Genomic DNA, 17,074 nt, shown 5'->3' with positions numbered 1-17,074 from the left:
ATGCGGGAATTTCATTTTGGTCATACTCAGTGATGCTCTTTGAAATCATTCGGGTAAGCTTGATCATCATGTTTAAGCAGATTTCCTGCCAGTTCTCATCTTCTCTCACTTAAGGACCTACTTTTTACTTGGGCAGTCTACTTCTAGAACAATGGTTCTCAGTTCAGCAAGCATTTGTGGTGTGGCTCCAAGATGTCAGGACTCCGAAATTATGTTCACGAGTAGCATCAGTGTCCCAACCTGGGAGGCGGACTACGGAGGTTTGAGGTCAATATTGAATGATGGTCATCTTCTCCCAAGAGGCACAAAATATTTTGATGAAATGGAGCAAAAGATTCTTAATTATATTTTCTCTTGTGCATGAAAAAAAGTGGACTCCAGTGCATTTCTTAATTTTAAACCCTTGGTACCTATCACCCTATTTGCCTGTAAGTCTGGTGAGCAATAACATAAATGAGTAATTATTTCCTTCAGTTTTTATTCGATATTATGCATTTTCTTACAAATCCTTCACGTATCATTGAAATAAAAGCCAAACCTTCAGTTACTTCATGAGGTAGGAATAAATAGGCCAAACTCTCATTCGTGTTGTGAATGGTTTCAGATACTCTGACACTTGAACACGAATATTTGGCCACCGTTGTTCTAGAATGTGGCAGTGTCATTCTCCACTTCCTCCTTTACTTTCTGGACCTAAGAGGGGTTACTGTCATTTAGTTACTATCTACTGTCAGCAAAAACACTGTGCTGGTGTTTTACGTACATTACTGCTATTTTTATCAGCAGTCTTATAACACAGGCATTATCTGCATTGTACAGATGAGAAAACTGAGGCTCAGAGAAGTTAAGAGACTTCCAGAGCCAAGACAAAAAAATCCAGGTGACTCCAAACATACTCTTTCCATCGCACTCTGCCTCTTTGGCTGTTGAGAGCAGCAGAGCTCCTTTCCTCCCTGCTTCATCTACAGGGTTATGACCTTGACTTGGGATGAATACTAAGAGGAGAAAGATTGGCAACCAGTACATTATGAGCCCCTTCTCTAGTCCACTATAGACTCCTGCTGTCAATGCTTCTGTTTAGCTCAGGACTGAGGTTTGGACTGTAATTCCCTATCAGCTTGCTTAAAATAAACTAAAAAAAAATAAGAAAATATTTCACCAACTTCCCCTACATCTGCTTAAAGACAGCATGGGCTCTGCGTGGAAAACAACTTGGTGGTTCCTCGAAAATAAAATCACCACATGACCCAACAATTCCATTCCTAGGTATACACCCCAAAAGAACTGAAAACAGGGCCTCCAACAGATGCGTGCACAGGAAAGTTCACAGCAGTATTCACCACAGCCGAAAGGTGGGAGCCACCCAAGTGTCCATCCATCCATCCAAGACTGGATAAGCAAAATGTGGGAGATCCGTACATACAGTGGAATATTACTCAGCCTTCAAAGGGGATGAAGTCCTGACGCCAGCTACATACAGTGTGGAGAAGCCCTGAAAATGTTATGCTCAATGAAATTAGCCATACGCAGGAGGACAAATAACTCACTTTGTGAAATACCTAGAATAGGGACATTCATAGAGAATAGAGTAGAGGCTACCAAGGACTGGCGGGACGGGCGAGTGGGGAGTTACTGCTTAATGGGCTCAGAGTTTCTATTTGGGGTAATGAAAATTTTGAAAACACAGTGATGGTGGTTGTACAGTATTGTGACCGTTATTAATGCCACTGAATTGTATACTGAGCGATGTGAAAATGGCAAATTTATGTTATTTGTGTTTTACCACCAAAAATAAAAAATAAAAAATTTTAAAAATGGGGGGAAGAAGAGAAAAAAACATGGGCTCATAGACAGACGTGGGTTCAATTTCCAGCTCTAGGCTCCCAAGCAGTGCAGAGAATCTCAGAGCCAGCAAAGAGGAGCACGCGCCTGCCTCCTCCAGGCCTTCTCCTTTCCCCTGCCTCCCTCACCTCCCATGTCTTGTTCTCCTGCACACATTGTTTTCAGGTTCCTCAACCCTTTCTTTTAGCACAAGCGGAGGCACAAATTAGTGACACCCCTTGTATATGTTCTGTGCATACCCTGCTTGCCTGCGTGGAGAGTAGGGAGTGCACGCCAGGAAGGGCTCCCCATGCTTTCCATCCTGAGCTGTGGTTAGACCAAGTCAATGCAAATCTGTTCCTGACCACGCTGTGACAAGCTGGCACCCCAAGCCAGGCTTCTGCACGCTGTTGACTTGCATTTCTTCTATTCAGAAGCCTTCAAAATACGGCGTTTCAGAGCTTTATTCACAAAGGCGATGGGTGCGGTATTAATTAAAATATTAAAAGACTGGAAATGATCTAAAGGTCCAATGAGAGTAGTTACAGAAATTATGGTGGCTGTCCTTGATGGGATGTTCGGCAGCTGTACAAAAACCGCATCTGATGTAACGTTAGATGGAGGAGGAACAAACTTTTAACTTAGATTTGACAGCAGCTACGGAAACACTTCGCAACATGAAAAGTTATTGACGAGAGCATATGAAAGGTAGTTAAATTAAGGTAGGTGGGTTAGTTCAGTGGGACCATCGTGGTGTTTGAATGTTTCTAGTTTCTAAATACTCTTCTGTTTTCCGTTACACTAAAAACGCATAGAGATAGAGTTGTGTCTTTTGAAGCCATGAGATCAATGGCGTTACTCAACCAGGAAACAGATATACATGGTGTTTTCCCGACCTGTTCCAACACAGCCTCGTCCATTCATGCTTGAAAGCCAGGCTATCAATTTGCTTTTATCTTAACTTGTCTGTCTTTAAGGGGTTTTTTAGGTGGATAAATGAGTCAGCAGAATCATGTGCAAAACGAGGGGCTGTAAAGTGGATGAGGCCGGTGTACCCACAGCTGAATCTGGCAGCCGGGCCTCCTGGGACAGACTGAGCAAGCAGGACTACGGAGTCGGATGCTGCCTGCACGGCCTCCTTCAGAGCACATGAACGTGACCGCCTGTTCGCTGCCCCCACCCCAGCACCGGCTCCCTGAGGGCAGGGGTTGTGCCCCCTTCATCCCAGGGAGGCCCAGTTGGCAGGCTGGCCCAGAGAGAGCCGCACTGGCCTGCTGACTCAACGACACTCACAGTACCCCATCTATCCCGGCCTTTCCGCAGACCTTGGCACGGAACAGGATGAGTCCGAAAGCACCCATACCCAACAGTTTTGCTCTTTGATTTGACATTTTACTAAGCCCTGCAGTGGGCCAGAGGTGGGAACAAGTACCTGTAAATGTACTATCTTGAGACAACTCCACGTATGAGCTTATGAGAGACTACGAACGGAAAAAGGCAGGAAATTAAAACACACAATTCTATTTTTGAAAGTTCTTTCAAACTGAGGCCACTGTGCTGTCTTCCAAAGAGAGGGTGGTAGGTTAGTCTTACTCAGATTCCACGATGATATAATTTTAAACAAAGGAGTGTGGGAAAAGTAAGATTCTTTTAAAAATTCCTTCGTTCTCCCTGAGAGGGAGGAAGGGGAATGTTCGAGGCAAATTCAAGAGCCACACTGCTATACATATCCCCCAAAAGTTGCCATCTTTCACCAAGCACAGAAAGGATCCTCGGTCTAGCAATTAAAATCATTTGTCTTTTATCCCCTTCTTGCCAAAAAGGACCCCAGCCCTAACTAGTTAATCCCTAACACACACTGCTACTCCCAGAGTTGCCTGGCAACTGCAAGGAGGCGTGTCAGAGAGCAAGAAAGGCCTAAGTAAATGAGCTAGAGCCTGGGCCACTGCTTGACATGGATAAAGGGGGTTTTTCTGAACGGGGCTGCCTGGCTGCTTGTGGTTCTGTCATTTAAGTGGAGAAGAACAAGTTGACGTGGCCGATATTGTTAAATATCTTAGGCTCTGCACCTCCTATTCTCTGCGTGGCTGAAAAATGGGTCACATGCCCTTGTGATTTGCAGGCACTCTCCCCTCTGCCAGGGAGCACCAACCTCCAGAGCCTAAAGACAAGGCAGGATGTGCTGTGTTTGCGTTGCACACACTGAACACAACCCCGGCCTCGCACACCTCTCTGTTCCTTACTTTCTGTCACCCATCCTTCCACCCGCTATTCCAAGATTGACTCACTGACGCCCGGACCCTGCCATGACCTGGGCCCGGCACTGGCAATGTGGAGAGAGTTGTTAACGTGGAGCCTGAGGAAATCAGAACAAAGAGAGGCAAGAGGGTGCGGAGGAAGGAACCTGAGTTTTGGAGTCAGGCAGGCCTGAGTCTGCCTCCTGGCTCTCCCACCCACCAGGAAGTCACCGGCTATCTCCGCCTTTATCCCCCATCTGGAACAGGGAAAGGAAGGGGGCAGTCATGGGAGATGGCTGAGATCACGGAAGCGGAGCCACTGGGGAGATGAACCGAGCTCCATCCAGCCTTGTGGGAGGCCGCTAAGCGGGTATCCCACTCTCTGGCCCTTTGGGAGAAGAATTCACCTGGCCCTGAAGAGACACTGCCAGCTAGCCCACGCAGGCCCTCCTGCCTGGAACCAGCCCAGAGCCCCAGGCAGGGACAGGGAGCAGCGAGGCTCTAGCATGTGGCCGGCCTCAGCAGGGGGCTGCCGTCCCCTTCCCTTCCGGGCAGGGGAAAGAAAACGACGCTCGCTCGAGATTCCCCAGCCAGCTGCATTTTGAAATTTTTTCAGTCGGACAGGGGAAAAAAAAAAAGGCCAAAGAGTTAAAAGTCTCCAGTGAGCCGTGGGCCACGGAGGAGGAGTGGCGCGTCCTGGCCCCTCCGGCGGGGGCTCGCCCCCCTCCCCGAGCCAGGCAGGGCACCGAGGGGCGCAGCGGGAGCTGGCCGCCAAGCAGAGTAGAAAGCAGCGCTGTCTAGTCTGTCACGTTTCATGTTGTAAAAAATCCAAACCCGGTGACTCCGCAGTGACCTGAGTCCCGAGGCTGCGCCCGCTGGTCCAGGGTGGGAAGCTAGAACACTGTAGCAGTGTGGCGAACGCTGGGGACACGCGACAGGGCAGCCAGAGGGGATGAGCCATGGGAGCTCTGGGGGTCTGCGGTGCCCTCCGCACCCACACCCGCTTCTCGGGGACCCCCACCCTGCAGGCTCCCTCTGCCATCAGCCGTGGAACATTCTCCACATGCACGACTGCTGCTTGGGCCCTGCCCTCAATCCGTCTCAGGGGCTCTGCCCTCCAGGCTGCCACCTGCTTCTGGCCGCCAGCTTTCTCCCTCACCTTCCATAGCAAAGGCTTCCATGTACTTGGACCGTCTGACCAAGTAAATCCATGTCAGGGATTCTGCCTGAGGAAATAATTCAGACGGTGCATGAAGATTTCTATAAAGATGTTCATCACAGTGTGATTTAAAATGGGGAGAGGTTACCCATGATCTGAAGAACCAGCATTAGGATGATGGGGTGGGCCTCAGCACTGACCGCAGATTGTGGGAACTTGAGAAAAATCTCAGACGCTTGCTGTTTTAAGAGCCCCACAGGTGACTCTGATCCACGCCAGAGTTAAGAACCACCGGGTCACCTGATGGGGTACGTGCTGTCATCGTAAGAGATGTTTAAGGAGAGTTTTTATATAAGGTGAAAAAATACTACTACAACATATTAAAACTACTACAGCATACTAAAACATAAAACAACATGCTAAAAGGCAAAACCAAATAAATGAGAAGTGGATTACTTTGCCAGGAATATATCAACTGTCTTTGAGGAAAAAAACCCAAACCCAAAACCCAAAACCTAAATGAAACAAAAACAACCCTGAAACCCTAAAGCCTAGGTAGAAACATGCTAACATGCTGTCTTAACTCCAGATGATAGGATTATGGGTATTTTCTCATTTCTAGTCCTCTGTTAAACTTTTTTTTTCCTTACCAAGAGCAGGTGCTATTTTTATAACCAGGGAAACAACTGAAAGACAAGTAGCCCGGGGGAGGGCACCCTAACCTCTCAGCAGTGTGCTTACTGTCACCCAAAACAGGCTCACCCAAGGTATCATTTCCCACGCCACCCCCGTGCAGCCAGTGCCCACCAACTCTTATCTCTTCTTGGGCTCATTTGTGCTTTGCAGTCAATTATTTTAATTAATTCCCCAAACAATCTTGCAGAGGAAGTGCTGTTAGCCCATCTCTCAAATAAGGAGAAATTCCTAGAATTAAATCTATGGTTTAAAAGCCATCAAGGTAGCATGGTGATTGTGCCTGGCCAGAAAACTGCAGGCCCTCTGGCTTCCCTCCTGGCCGTCCAGAAAAAAGCTATTTGGGAGCAGATGAATGGGACCAAAAGCACGACAAATCTGCCATATTTCATTGATTCTAAGACGCAGATTTCTTCACACTATAACATCTCTGAAATCTGGATGTGCCTTACAACTGATGGCATCCAACTGTGATTGCCAGCACCCTTTCCTTGTTTCGTAACCGTACCTAGAGTAATGGTACATTTTATGATTGAAAGGCAACTAAGACTCAATGAAATGTACCTTGTTTTCAACCAAACCCATCATCCCATCCTCAGAATTCTACTTTTAATGACTATATAATATTCTAGCATACAATAGACTTTAATTTCTTTAACCAGTTGCCTATTATGGACACTTAGGTCTGTTCCATGTTTTTACCATTATCAGTACCGCTACTGGGAATACCTTTGCATTAAGTTTTTCACTTTTTCTACTTACAGGCATCATCACTTTCTCCTAGGTCCAAATCTTGGGAGACATTTGACATCTTTTGCCCCTTGTCTCCCACATCTCATATCTTTGCAGATTCATCTAGTCATTTCTTCTTCATGGTACCTCTTCCTGGTGTTACCACCAGAGGGCTCTCTTCTGAGTCTCCTGGACAGTTCCCTGGTCTCTGCTTCAAACTCCCCTTACAGTCCATCACTCTATTACTGGTCAAACACGACTTCCGTCTTAGCATATCTCTGCTCAAAAACTGATATTCCCTACAAGGTGAAGTTCACACTTCTAGCCTAGCGTCCCAGGCCCTGTCAGATTTGGCTCCAAGCTCTCCAGCAGCCTCTTCTCCCTATCCAAACCCACGACTCCAGACAAAGTAACATGAGGGGTACTGCCTCCAAGCCTTTGCTCACTCAGTTAACTCCATACCCACCATATGGAGGGACGCTCTGTCTTTTTCCAAACCTAAGCCATCAGACCAGATCAAGTTTTACCTTCTCTATGAAACGTTTTATGGCTCATTTGATCCTTATAACCATCTGGAGATGTAGAATGATAGGTATTCTTAGCCTCATTTCACAGGTGAAGAAACTGAAGTTTAAAGAGATGAAGTGGCTTGTTCAAGGGCATATAGCTTAGAAGTGCAGAGCCCGGCTTTGAACTCCAGGGCTTCTGTCCACAAACCCAGTGACTTTTAGAGTCAAGTGCAAATACAACCATAAAATTCTTCTGAGGAGCAACTTGTGCCCAGATCATGTATCCAGCAATCCCTACCAAGATTCAACAGCCTCTGTATTCTAGACACACATACGACAAAATGAAATCATTTTAAGAATGGAAATACTGCATGTTTGTCAGTTCCCAGCAACACAAGGGAAGGACTAGACCAGTTATTCCATTCTCCTTTCAGAGATGGAAAGACAACATTATCTTTCTTGAATTATACTAGCTCTCCAATGAGCACTAGACCTGACTGGTTTGGCTGGGCCCAAGGACAGGACAAAGATTCAGAGCTGCCTCACTTGGAGAGAAGAAGGACATGGGGAATTTGCTTTAACTAAGAGCTTTAGTGGACCTCAGGGAAGCAGTTCTAAGGAAGCAAAAAGAAAGTACATCCCTTGTGTTATGACCATGACATTGCCTGAAGCGGAGGCAGCTTAGCAAGTCAGGCCTAAGTGCTGGACAGGAGACAAGGAACAAGGAATGGTGGCATCAGGCTGCTGCTTCCTGAGCCCCCGACCTGGCAGCGAGTATGCTCTGGGTGAAGGGAACACAAGGTGTTTACTATTATTCTGGGTCTCACTTAGACACAGGACAGAGTCATAGTAACGGTGGCTCATGGGGAAGTATAACCAAGATTCACTGTCAGAGTTTACACGTGAAATGCACCGCCTGACATATAACTCAGCTTGTCATTTAATAGAATAAAATGCTGTGGGTTAAAACCAAGACGGAAACAAACAGCCCCGGTCTATAGGCAGTGCGGCCTATGCTGGTTCCTCATACCCACTCCAGCCAGGCTGGATGTGGCTGCTATCACCCGCCGGCTCAGGATGAAGGAGGCTCTGTGCTCTTGAGAGAACAGGGTGGTCGGCAAGGTCGCCCCCCAGTGTTCCCTCCTATGCACGGTGACTTGGGCCCAAGCCCAGTTCTCCATTCTCTGTGGCCAAGCGGCCCAAAGTAGGCAGAGTAGAGGGTTATCAGACGGGAGCTTCCCACTGAGGCCGGGAGAGTTTGTACTTTCTTTGGTTTTAGGGTTGCCCCTAAATATCTTCGCATCTTCACAGTAACTTCCCACCGCACAGGGCAGGCAGGGGAATGGACGAGGCTACTGAGGCTCAGGAAGGCCGAAGGGCTGCCGAAGGGGATAACGTTATTCCCCAGTTTGCGATGCACCACAGAGTCAGCATGCCAAGTGCACTTTGGCAGCACCTGAGGAGTGAACCCCTAGGATGCTTTGCTTTCTCAAGGGTGGAGCAGAGGCCCTTTCCTAGGAAAAGGGCCTTGAGACACAGAGGGAAAGCATGGTTTTGGGACTATTCAGCTCCTCCGCTGGGTTAGCAAGTCATATCTCCTCTGAGCCTCAATTTCCCCATTTTCAAGTGGAAAAGATCCTCAGAGAGCAGGTGTGTGAGAGATCTGGGCCCTGTCTTAACACGCAGCTGGTGCCACTGTCCAGGGAGGGGATAGGTCTTAACGTTCACAGGAGTAGTGACCGCTTCACACAGAGCAGCATGGCTTCCTCACGCTAAGAGGAAAGGCAAGGGGAGGCAACCCCCGACCCCCTCACAACACAGACGCACAGCCCCTTCTGGGTGAATTCAACTGCCAGATGAAGAGCTGATCTCCTGTGACCCCTGAGGTAATTTCTCAGCCCTGACGTAGATTTGCAAATGCCAAGAAGCTACTCACCGGCTCAATTTTCAGAGCGTTTCGGTAGCTGCCGAAGAAAGCCGCCTGGGCCTTGAGGAAGGCCCTGGCCACGCCATCGCCAGTAGTTGTGGACACCTTCTTTAGCCGGTTCTTCAGGGAAGAGATCTGGTGACAGAGAGAAAGGAGATGCAGGTTGAGGGCAGGGTGGGTGGACAGCTGGCAAACCCGATACATACGGAGCTCTAGAAATTTCCTGGGTGGGGGTTGGGGGGGATGGAATTAACAGCTCAGGGACTGGAGAACAAACTGCATTCAACATTGGGGCAGGTTTCTGAAACTGAATCGAGCGTATCGAGTAAGAGCAAAAACAAAACCACTTTCTAAGTAGTTTCAGTGTACTAGATATGCCCGTTCACATGCATTTTCTAATTTAATTCTTTCCACAGTCTTGCAAGGAAGGGATCAGCGCTCCTGTCTTCCAAGGGTGAAACAGTCGCAGAGAGGTTAGATTACATGCCTAGGAACAAGCCCAAGAACTGGCCAATTGGAATATGACTTGAAAGTCTTATAATCTGAGCCCAAATGACAAAAATTGTTTTAGTTCAAAGTCTACTCTGTCTTCAAATTACTTACAAATATTAGAAATGAATGGCTTATTTATAAAATAAATACCTCATACCTCATACTCTAGATACATGTTAAATACATAAACACATGTGATATATATTTATTAAATACATGATAAACTATGTTTATTAAATATAAAGTTAACTAGAGGAATAACATATATATTCTTACATCCTTCATACTGTAAAGGAATCATGGCAGCCTTACAGATATGTACTCAAGAGATTCAGAAAAATAGTCAAGAAAGCCATGGCACTGGGAAAGCAGCCAGAAATATTTAGTATATAAATGTAAGCTATAAGGCCCTACATGGTGGCTAGACTGGCCTGCAAATTTGACTTAAGAGCCTCCTAGTGGTCAAAGCAAAAAGAGAAACTCAAGTTGTGAGATTCTTTGGGTCCATGTAGTACAAACAAACCACTTGCACAAATGAAAACGCATTTTCCTGAAAGTGAGAACTCAGATTTCTCCTGTGAATCCTCAGTGTAGGAAATCCTCATGTGTTACGTGATGGCTCTTGCCCTCAATGTGAGAGACAATACCAAGCTTCCTGGTCTGTTTCTAACAACCTTTCCATTCATCTCAGGCTGCCACACTACACAACTTCTGGGCACACTGTTCACGCTGTGTTTGTTCCACGTGAAAAGCATCCCTGGAACTTGGCAATGTGATAGCCTTGAGTCAACAGTGATCTAACGGTGGAAAAAACCAGACCTGGGCCCTGCCCACGCAAAGCTTATATTCTGGTAAGGAAAATACCAAACCCATGCGGCGTTGCTACTCGATGAGTCTATGCTAGAGCTCACTGAGGAAGTCAGCAAGGCTTCCTGGAGGGAATCAGGCTTGAACGGAAATCTGGAGGATGAGCTGAAGTAGAACCTGGCAAAGACGGGAAGGAACAGTGTCCAGGGAACAAGGGGGAAAAAGCCCGTGGTGACAAGGAGCTCGGAGAACAGAAAGGACTATGGCTTCAGGGGAGATAGTGACGGAGAACATGGCCTGAAACGAGACTAGAGGAAAAGGCAGAGGTCAGAAGTGCTATGAGTACAGTAAGGAGTTTTTTCCTTTGTCTTGAGGGAAAATATTTTCAAGCATGCAGGTGACATATTGAGAGAGTATTTCAGGAATCTGTACGGGCTTCGATATAAGATTACCTGATGGCCTGACATTATTTAAGGATAAAATAGAAAAATTGGATTCAGGTGGTCCATGAACCACCTACAAACTTTTAATGACTGAGTGACGATCATTTTTCTGGGCATAGGCTCCACAGTTTTCCTCAGATCCCTAAAGGTACCCATGAACCTAAAAATATTAAGGATCGCTGGTCTGGGATAGATTACACAGACTTTAAAAATGCCCCTTGGGGGCGCCTGGGCGGCTCAGCTAGCTGAGTGTCTGACTCTTGGTTTCAGCTCAGGTTGTGATCTCATACGTCATGAGATCGAGCCCCACGTCACGCTCTGCTTAAAAAGAGTCTGTCTCTGCAATCCCCCCTTCTACTCGCACATGCTCTCTCAAATAAATAAATCTTAAAAAAAAAAAAATGCTCCATGGACATTATTTCTTACTAACAAGCTTCTGATAAGGGATTTTTATTTTAAAAGCTTTATTTATTTGAGAGAGAGCATGACCAGGGAAGAGGGCAGAAGGAGAGGGAGAAGCGGACTCCCCTCTGAGCAGGGAGCCCGACATGGGGCTTGATCCCAGAACCCCAGGATCAGGACCTGAGCCGAAGGTAGACAGATGCTGAACTGAGTCATCCAGGTACCCCAGGGATTTTTAAATAGCTTATTAAGATCTACTGTGTGTGGACCATAAAATTGACTCATTTGAAGTATATAGTTTAGTGGTTTCTAGTATAATGATAAGGTTATAGAACTATCACTATTATCTAATACCCAACTATTTTTATCACCCCCCCAAAAACCCATCTTACTGTCAGTTACTTCTCACCCCCCACCAATCTTCTTCCCCTCCTCCCGAACCCTGTCCTAGGTAACCATTAGTCCACTTTCTGTGGACATTTCATCCAAATGGCATCATAGAATAAGAGGTCATTTTGGACATTTTTTTGTCATTTTGGACATTTTATACAAACGGCATCATAGAATAAGAGTTCTTCTGTAACCGGCTTCTTCCACTCAGCATAAGCTCATTGTAAACAAGGTGACTCCATGCTGTGGTGCTTATCATCACTTCATTCTTTTTCACAGCTGAATAATATTCCATTGTGTGGCTACGCCATGTTTTATTTACCCTACGTATTTAGCTGGTTGATGGGTGTCTGGGATGTTTCCACACTGAGGCTATTATGAATAATGCTGCTATGAACATGCACGTAGAAACTTTTATGTGGAGACACATATTTCTCCACATTTTATGTGGAGATTTCGAGGCCAGAGTCTGCATGGTGAAAATCCTATTTCCAGAACTTATGAAGATAAGCTGAAAAGGACATGTGAAGTCGTGGACAACAGCTGGGAGTCCGCATCCTACTGACTGGGGACGTCCTTATTCTGGGAGACATGAGCCCCAGGGCCACAGTGGTACGAGCTCGTGCAGAGCAACGCAAGCCACTCAGCAGCCGGGCAGACTCTGTCGTGGACTTTCAACTTGAAAGCAACATGAAACAAAACAAAACAAAACATGCTTCATTAAAAGGTTCAAAATATTGCCCTCTTCCAACCCTCCCAATAATAGAAATCCTGCCTCTCCCAGGGACGAAGGTGACGTTTCCATCCTTTGAAATGGTGCAAGCCACTGTCACTCTTCTGGCTCCTCAAAGGCCTTGGGCCACCTGTGCCGCGGATTATTCCTCACTTAACCTTCCCTGGCCTTTCCCTTTCATTCGGGAGGTGTTTAATTACCTTGGATTCACAACGCTGCACTTCAGGTGAGCCTCTCCTAATGGCCTCATTATCATTTTACACAAAGAAGTCATTGCTGATTGTAACTGAGCAAATATGAGTGTGTGCCTTCCTGCCCGCCCCAGATGGTCTGAAACCAGCCAAGTGGTCCCGGGCTCCTGGTGCCCCTGCGACCACTTAGGCCAAGACTTCTGAAGACCTCTCCTCACCCTGCAACACGGAGAAGCTTTTGTCAGCACTTCAAACTTTGAAACTTCAAGTATATGCGCATCTGATAACTGGTGATAGCATTTTGTCCTTTAAATAAAAGTGAGGGATGAAAATCGGAGGCTGAAAATAACCCAGAGTCATACATCTAAAACTGAACTTGTCAGGAGCCCATAGGGGGGTTCTGGTCAAGTCATTAACATTGGGGTTCATCAGGCATAATCTGGGGGTGACAGAAATGCTGATGAGGCTGGCTTTCTCCTTTAATGAGGTATCAGGAGGAAGACAGAAAACAAAGGGAAGACGATGCTACACTGAACGCACCAGCCTCTCTCAAATGCACCCCCCCCATCACCTTCTGTGTCCCATCTCGGCCACTGCAGCATCATCCAGCTGGTCTCCTAGGCCAGATTCAGAAGAGATTCCGTAATCCTCCTTCCCTACCCATCACCATTCTCCACATCTTAGCAGCACCACCCCAAATATCCCAAATCCACCCTCCCCTTTCAGTGCCCATGACCTTGGCACTGTGCCACGCAGCTCCATCCCTCCTCTCTGGCCCAGACTGGTGGTGTAGCTGCCTAGACAGGCTGTGCTCAGTATCCCCTCAACGCCACCCACCCACAGCTGTCCTAGTAATCTCAGAAACATATGAATCTGGTCATTTCAATCCCTCCATCAAAATCCTTCAATGCTCCCCACCCTGGGCCGTCACCACCTGCAGAAAAACATCCCAACTTCTCCGAGCAGTCGGTGACACGCTGCTCAGCTGGCCTCACTTCCCTCAGCCCAACTTAATGTATGTTGGACTGACAGTGAATTATGATTTAGAAGCATTCACATCTCTCCAGCCCATACACAGGCCAACAACTCACAGAGCATTATCTCTTGTCCCTTCCTGGTCTATTTGGGGAAGATCTAGTCACCCTTCAAAAGACCATCCAAGTGCCTATCAATGGGGGTCAATTAAGTAAATTATACCACATCCTCACAATGAAATATCGCATAGCTGCTGAAAAGTATGACAGGACTTGAACTGACATAAAGAGATGTCCACAAAATACTGCCAAATGGGAGGAAACAAGCAAGTTGCAGAGCTATACAGCATGAATCATTTAAAAATTTATGTTGATATAGGTAGTAAAAATCTAAAATGCCATGGATCAAACTTTACCTACAGATGGATGCTTTCACTTCCTATTTTATGCACTTTCGATTGTTTTGATTATCTTTTATTGAAAAGCACATGTTCCTTTTAGAATAAAGAATTCAACTGAGGTATTTTTCCTTAGTAGTCAAATTAAAGGTTACTTTGGGTTAAGGGACAGAGGGAATCCAGATGTCCCGCCATCTAGAAGCCTTCCCTGACTACTAAGGCAGGGTCCATGACACCCTGCTGGCCCCTTGGACTGCTTTGGTGGGTCTTTGGTGAGTGGTCACTACCTCTCCAGCTAGACTGAGTTCCCAGAAGGGCCAGCTGGGCTTGGCTGGTATAATCAGTTAGCAATTGCAGCTAAATGAAAGAGCAGGCAAACGAGTGTTTAGATACCCAGAGGGGCACTTCCAGTGGTCGAACCGCTCCACTTGGAGCAAAGTCTGGGATCACCTTCTTTAGTAACTGATCATTAGAAGAATCTGGTCTCTGTTGGGAAGCATGGGGGTGGAGAGAGAAATTGATACCCATCTGTTCCCCTTCGTTCCCCTTCTGCAGAAAGCCACCACTTAGATGCAACCAGAACTAAAAGGAAAACAGAATTCTTGGGGAAAGCGGACAACTTGCCCAGTCTTAACAGTGCAAACGCAACTCGTGCAATGATGAGCAGCATTCCCTACACCCGGTTCCTGCTCTACCTGCTCACCGAAGGTCTCTTGACTTCCTTCACCCACTTCTCTGTCCCCATGCACTCCTCAGTCTGGGACTGGACATCCGGCCCTCCTACTTTCTTAACCTTTCTGAGCTTCCGTCTCCTTTGCTGTAAAATGAGGTCTCTGCACACCCATCTGCTGTGAGGCTTAAATTCCAGGGGATGGGAAAAGGCTGGTGGAGACAACAAGTGCCTCGGTTCTTCGGTGTTCATGTTTCCTTTTGTCCCTAGACCACTGCAACTGTCTTTTAACTGCTGGGCTCTACTTTCATCCCAGTTTCATCCATCTTTTGCATGAACTTGACAAGAGGCTGCATCCCATCACTCCAGTCCTTCAAAATTTTCACAGGCTCTGTAGTGCAAACATGATCAAGTCCAAATTCCTTAGCACAGTATTCGAGGCCTTCCACGGACGGGCGTGGCTCAAGCTCCAACACTGTCCAACACTCTACTGAGTTTCGGAGGCCTCCACGCCATCCCTAAAAGCCTGGGGTGTTCTTTACCCACCCCCATTCTTGAATAAAATCCTTCTATCGAAACAAAAAAAACAAAAAACAAAATCCCCCCAAAACACCCAACCAAACAAAAACAACAGCAAAAACCCCCAAAGCCTCTTTCTGTCATGCCCTCTGCCAGAACAAACAGCTCTTTCTCAAGGCGCAGGAGCTCATTGCTTTCACTGCTGCCTCATCTTTGCAGGCCCTGTGCCAGCAAGGGGCTGGGCCCAGCCGCGGATGACCTGGGCCCAGCGGGGGAGCCTGCGGTCGGTCTCCCCCAAAAGAGCCGCAAGGTAGCTCGCCACCACTTTATTTATTATTTTTTTTTAAAGATTTTATTTACTTATTTGACAGAGAGAGATCACAAGTAGGCAGAGAGGCAGGCAGAGAGAGAGAGAGGAGGAAGCAGGCTCCCTGCCAAGCAGAGAGCCCGATGCAGGGCTCGATCCCAGGACCCTGGGATCATGACCTGAGCCGAAGGCAGCGGCTTAACCCACTGAGCCACCCAGGCGCCCCTCGCCACCACTTTAAAAGGGACTCTCGAGTGGCATGTATCACCATCCTAGTGTCGAGCTTTTTGTATAATCAGTATTTATGTATCTTCCTCCCCATGAGAACGAAGATGAGCGACTTGTGCTCGGTAAATGCAGGTTTCTTTCATTAACACTTGGCTGCAACTTGTGGCAGGTGTGGTGGGGTGGCAGAAGACGGCGAGGAAGGTGGCCCACGGTTCACCTAGCCACCTCTGACAGGAAAAGAGGTCCACAACATCCTGCCAGACGGGGGCAAAAATGCAAGGTGCTGAGCAATTCATACGGCACAAATCATTTAAAAAGTCATACTGTCCATATAAGTTTATATACACACGAAAAATCTGAAATGCCACGGATCGAGCACGAAAAGCATGAACCCTGCAGGGAGGTTTTCAGCTTCTGTTTTGTGCCCTTCTGGGTGTTAGGGTCTTTGTGCAGACGCCCCGCTGCTTGGACGAGAGAGACTAAAGTCTTAACCTGGCCTGCGAGGCCCCGAGTGACCAGCCTCAGCTTCTTTCAGATTTGAGGCTCTGTATCCTCTCCACGGCATCAGCCACGCCATCTGGGCCCCAGTCACACCAGCCTCCCTCACACCCCGAGCCCTGCGGGAGGCCTGCTCCTCTGGAGCGCTCCCAGCACCATCGCCCCCTCGCCCGCAAACCCAGTGCTGTCCACCTGGCCTTTCTGCCCGTAATTTATCACCCGTGTCGTCTGCTGTGGCAGCTGCAAGTGAGCGCGGGAAATGGGCCTCGTGTGACTGAGGAACTCAGAGTTTTACTTTATTCCATTTTCATCAATTAAAATTTAAATAGCCACATGTGAAGAGCGGCTACCATGCGGGACAACGACTACTCACCCTTCAGGTCTCGGCTCAAACAGAATCACTCCTGAGGTCTGACCCCTCAAAACAGACCAAGGTTCCCTGTCATATACTCCCCAGGGACCTTCCCCTCAGAGACACACAGCAATGTGTTCTTTTAAAAAGTCGGTCTCTAGCCAGACTGTGCAGGGGGCCCCACTTGCATTAAGCGCTCAGTGTCAGAAATGAAGTTAAAGGACTTGTTGTTTTGACCAGTAGGACACCCAGCAGCAGCTGGGGGAAGCCCAGAGAGTCACACTTTCTTCGCCCCTTGGAAAATGGCCTGTAAGGACTAAGGCAAAGTGATTCTTCCTTTCCAGAAGAAACTAGCTATCAAGGCTTTGTTATAAGATTTCCTGGGGGAATGTCTGTGTCTGGAGAGCTGAGAATGAACTATTGCCTTGTTTTCCCATTTCCAGGGACACACCTACATTGACCCTCTGCTACCTTCACATTGGTAGTGAAAAATGGCGGTGTATCTACCAAGGCCTTAGTTCTTGGCTCCCATTTGAAGCAAAAAGCCTTGAAATGTAAAGGCAATCCCACCCCACTATCTCTCACAGTAACA

The 17,074-nt window shown here is 47.3% G+C and overlaps 1 protein-coding gene across 5 annotated transcripts in view; it reads right to left on the bottom strand.

Moving 5' to 3' along the window:
• DENND1A (DENN domain containing 1A) overlaps positions 1 to 17,074 on the bottom strand; it is a 493,090-nt gene that overhangs the window by 147,986 nt on the left and 328,030 nt on the right. For all 5 annotated transcript variants that reach the window (XM_046022048.1, XM_046022043.1, XM_046022046.1 and 2 more), the window contains one exon: positions 9,088 to 9,213. In XM_046022048.1, coding sequence (XP_045878004.1) covers positions 9,088 to 9,213 — 126 coding nt within the window. The remainder of the gene's footprint in view (positions 1 to 9,087; positions 9,214 to 17,074) is intronic.

The sequence above is a fragment of the Meles meles genome, chromosome 11 (genome assembly GCF_922984935.1).
Source record: "Meles meles chromosome 11, mMelMel3.1 paternal haplotype, whole genome shotgun sequence".
In the NCBI taxonomy this organism is placed as follows: Eukaryota; Metazoa; Chordata; class Mammalia; order Carnivora; family Mustelidae; genus Meles; species Meles meles.
The sequence above is the reverse complement of the archived record's forward strand: the minus strand, read 5'-3'. Positions and strand labels throughout refer to the sequence as shown.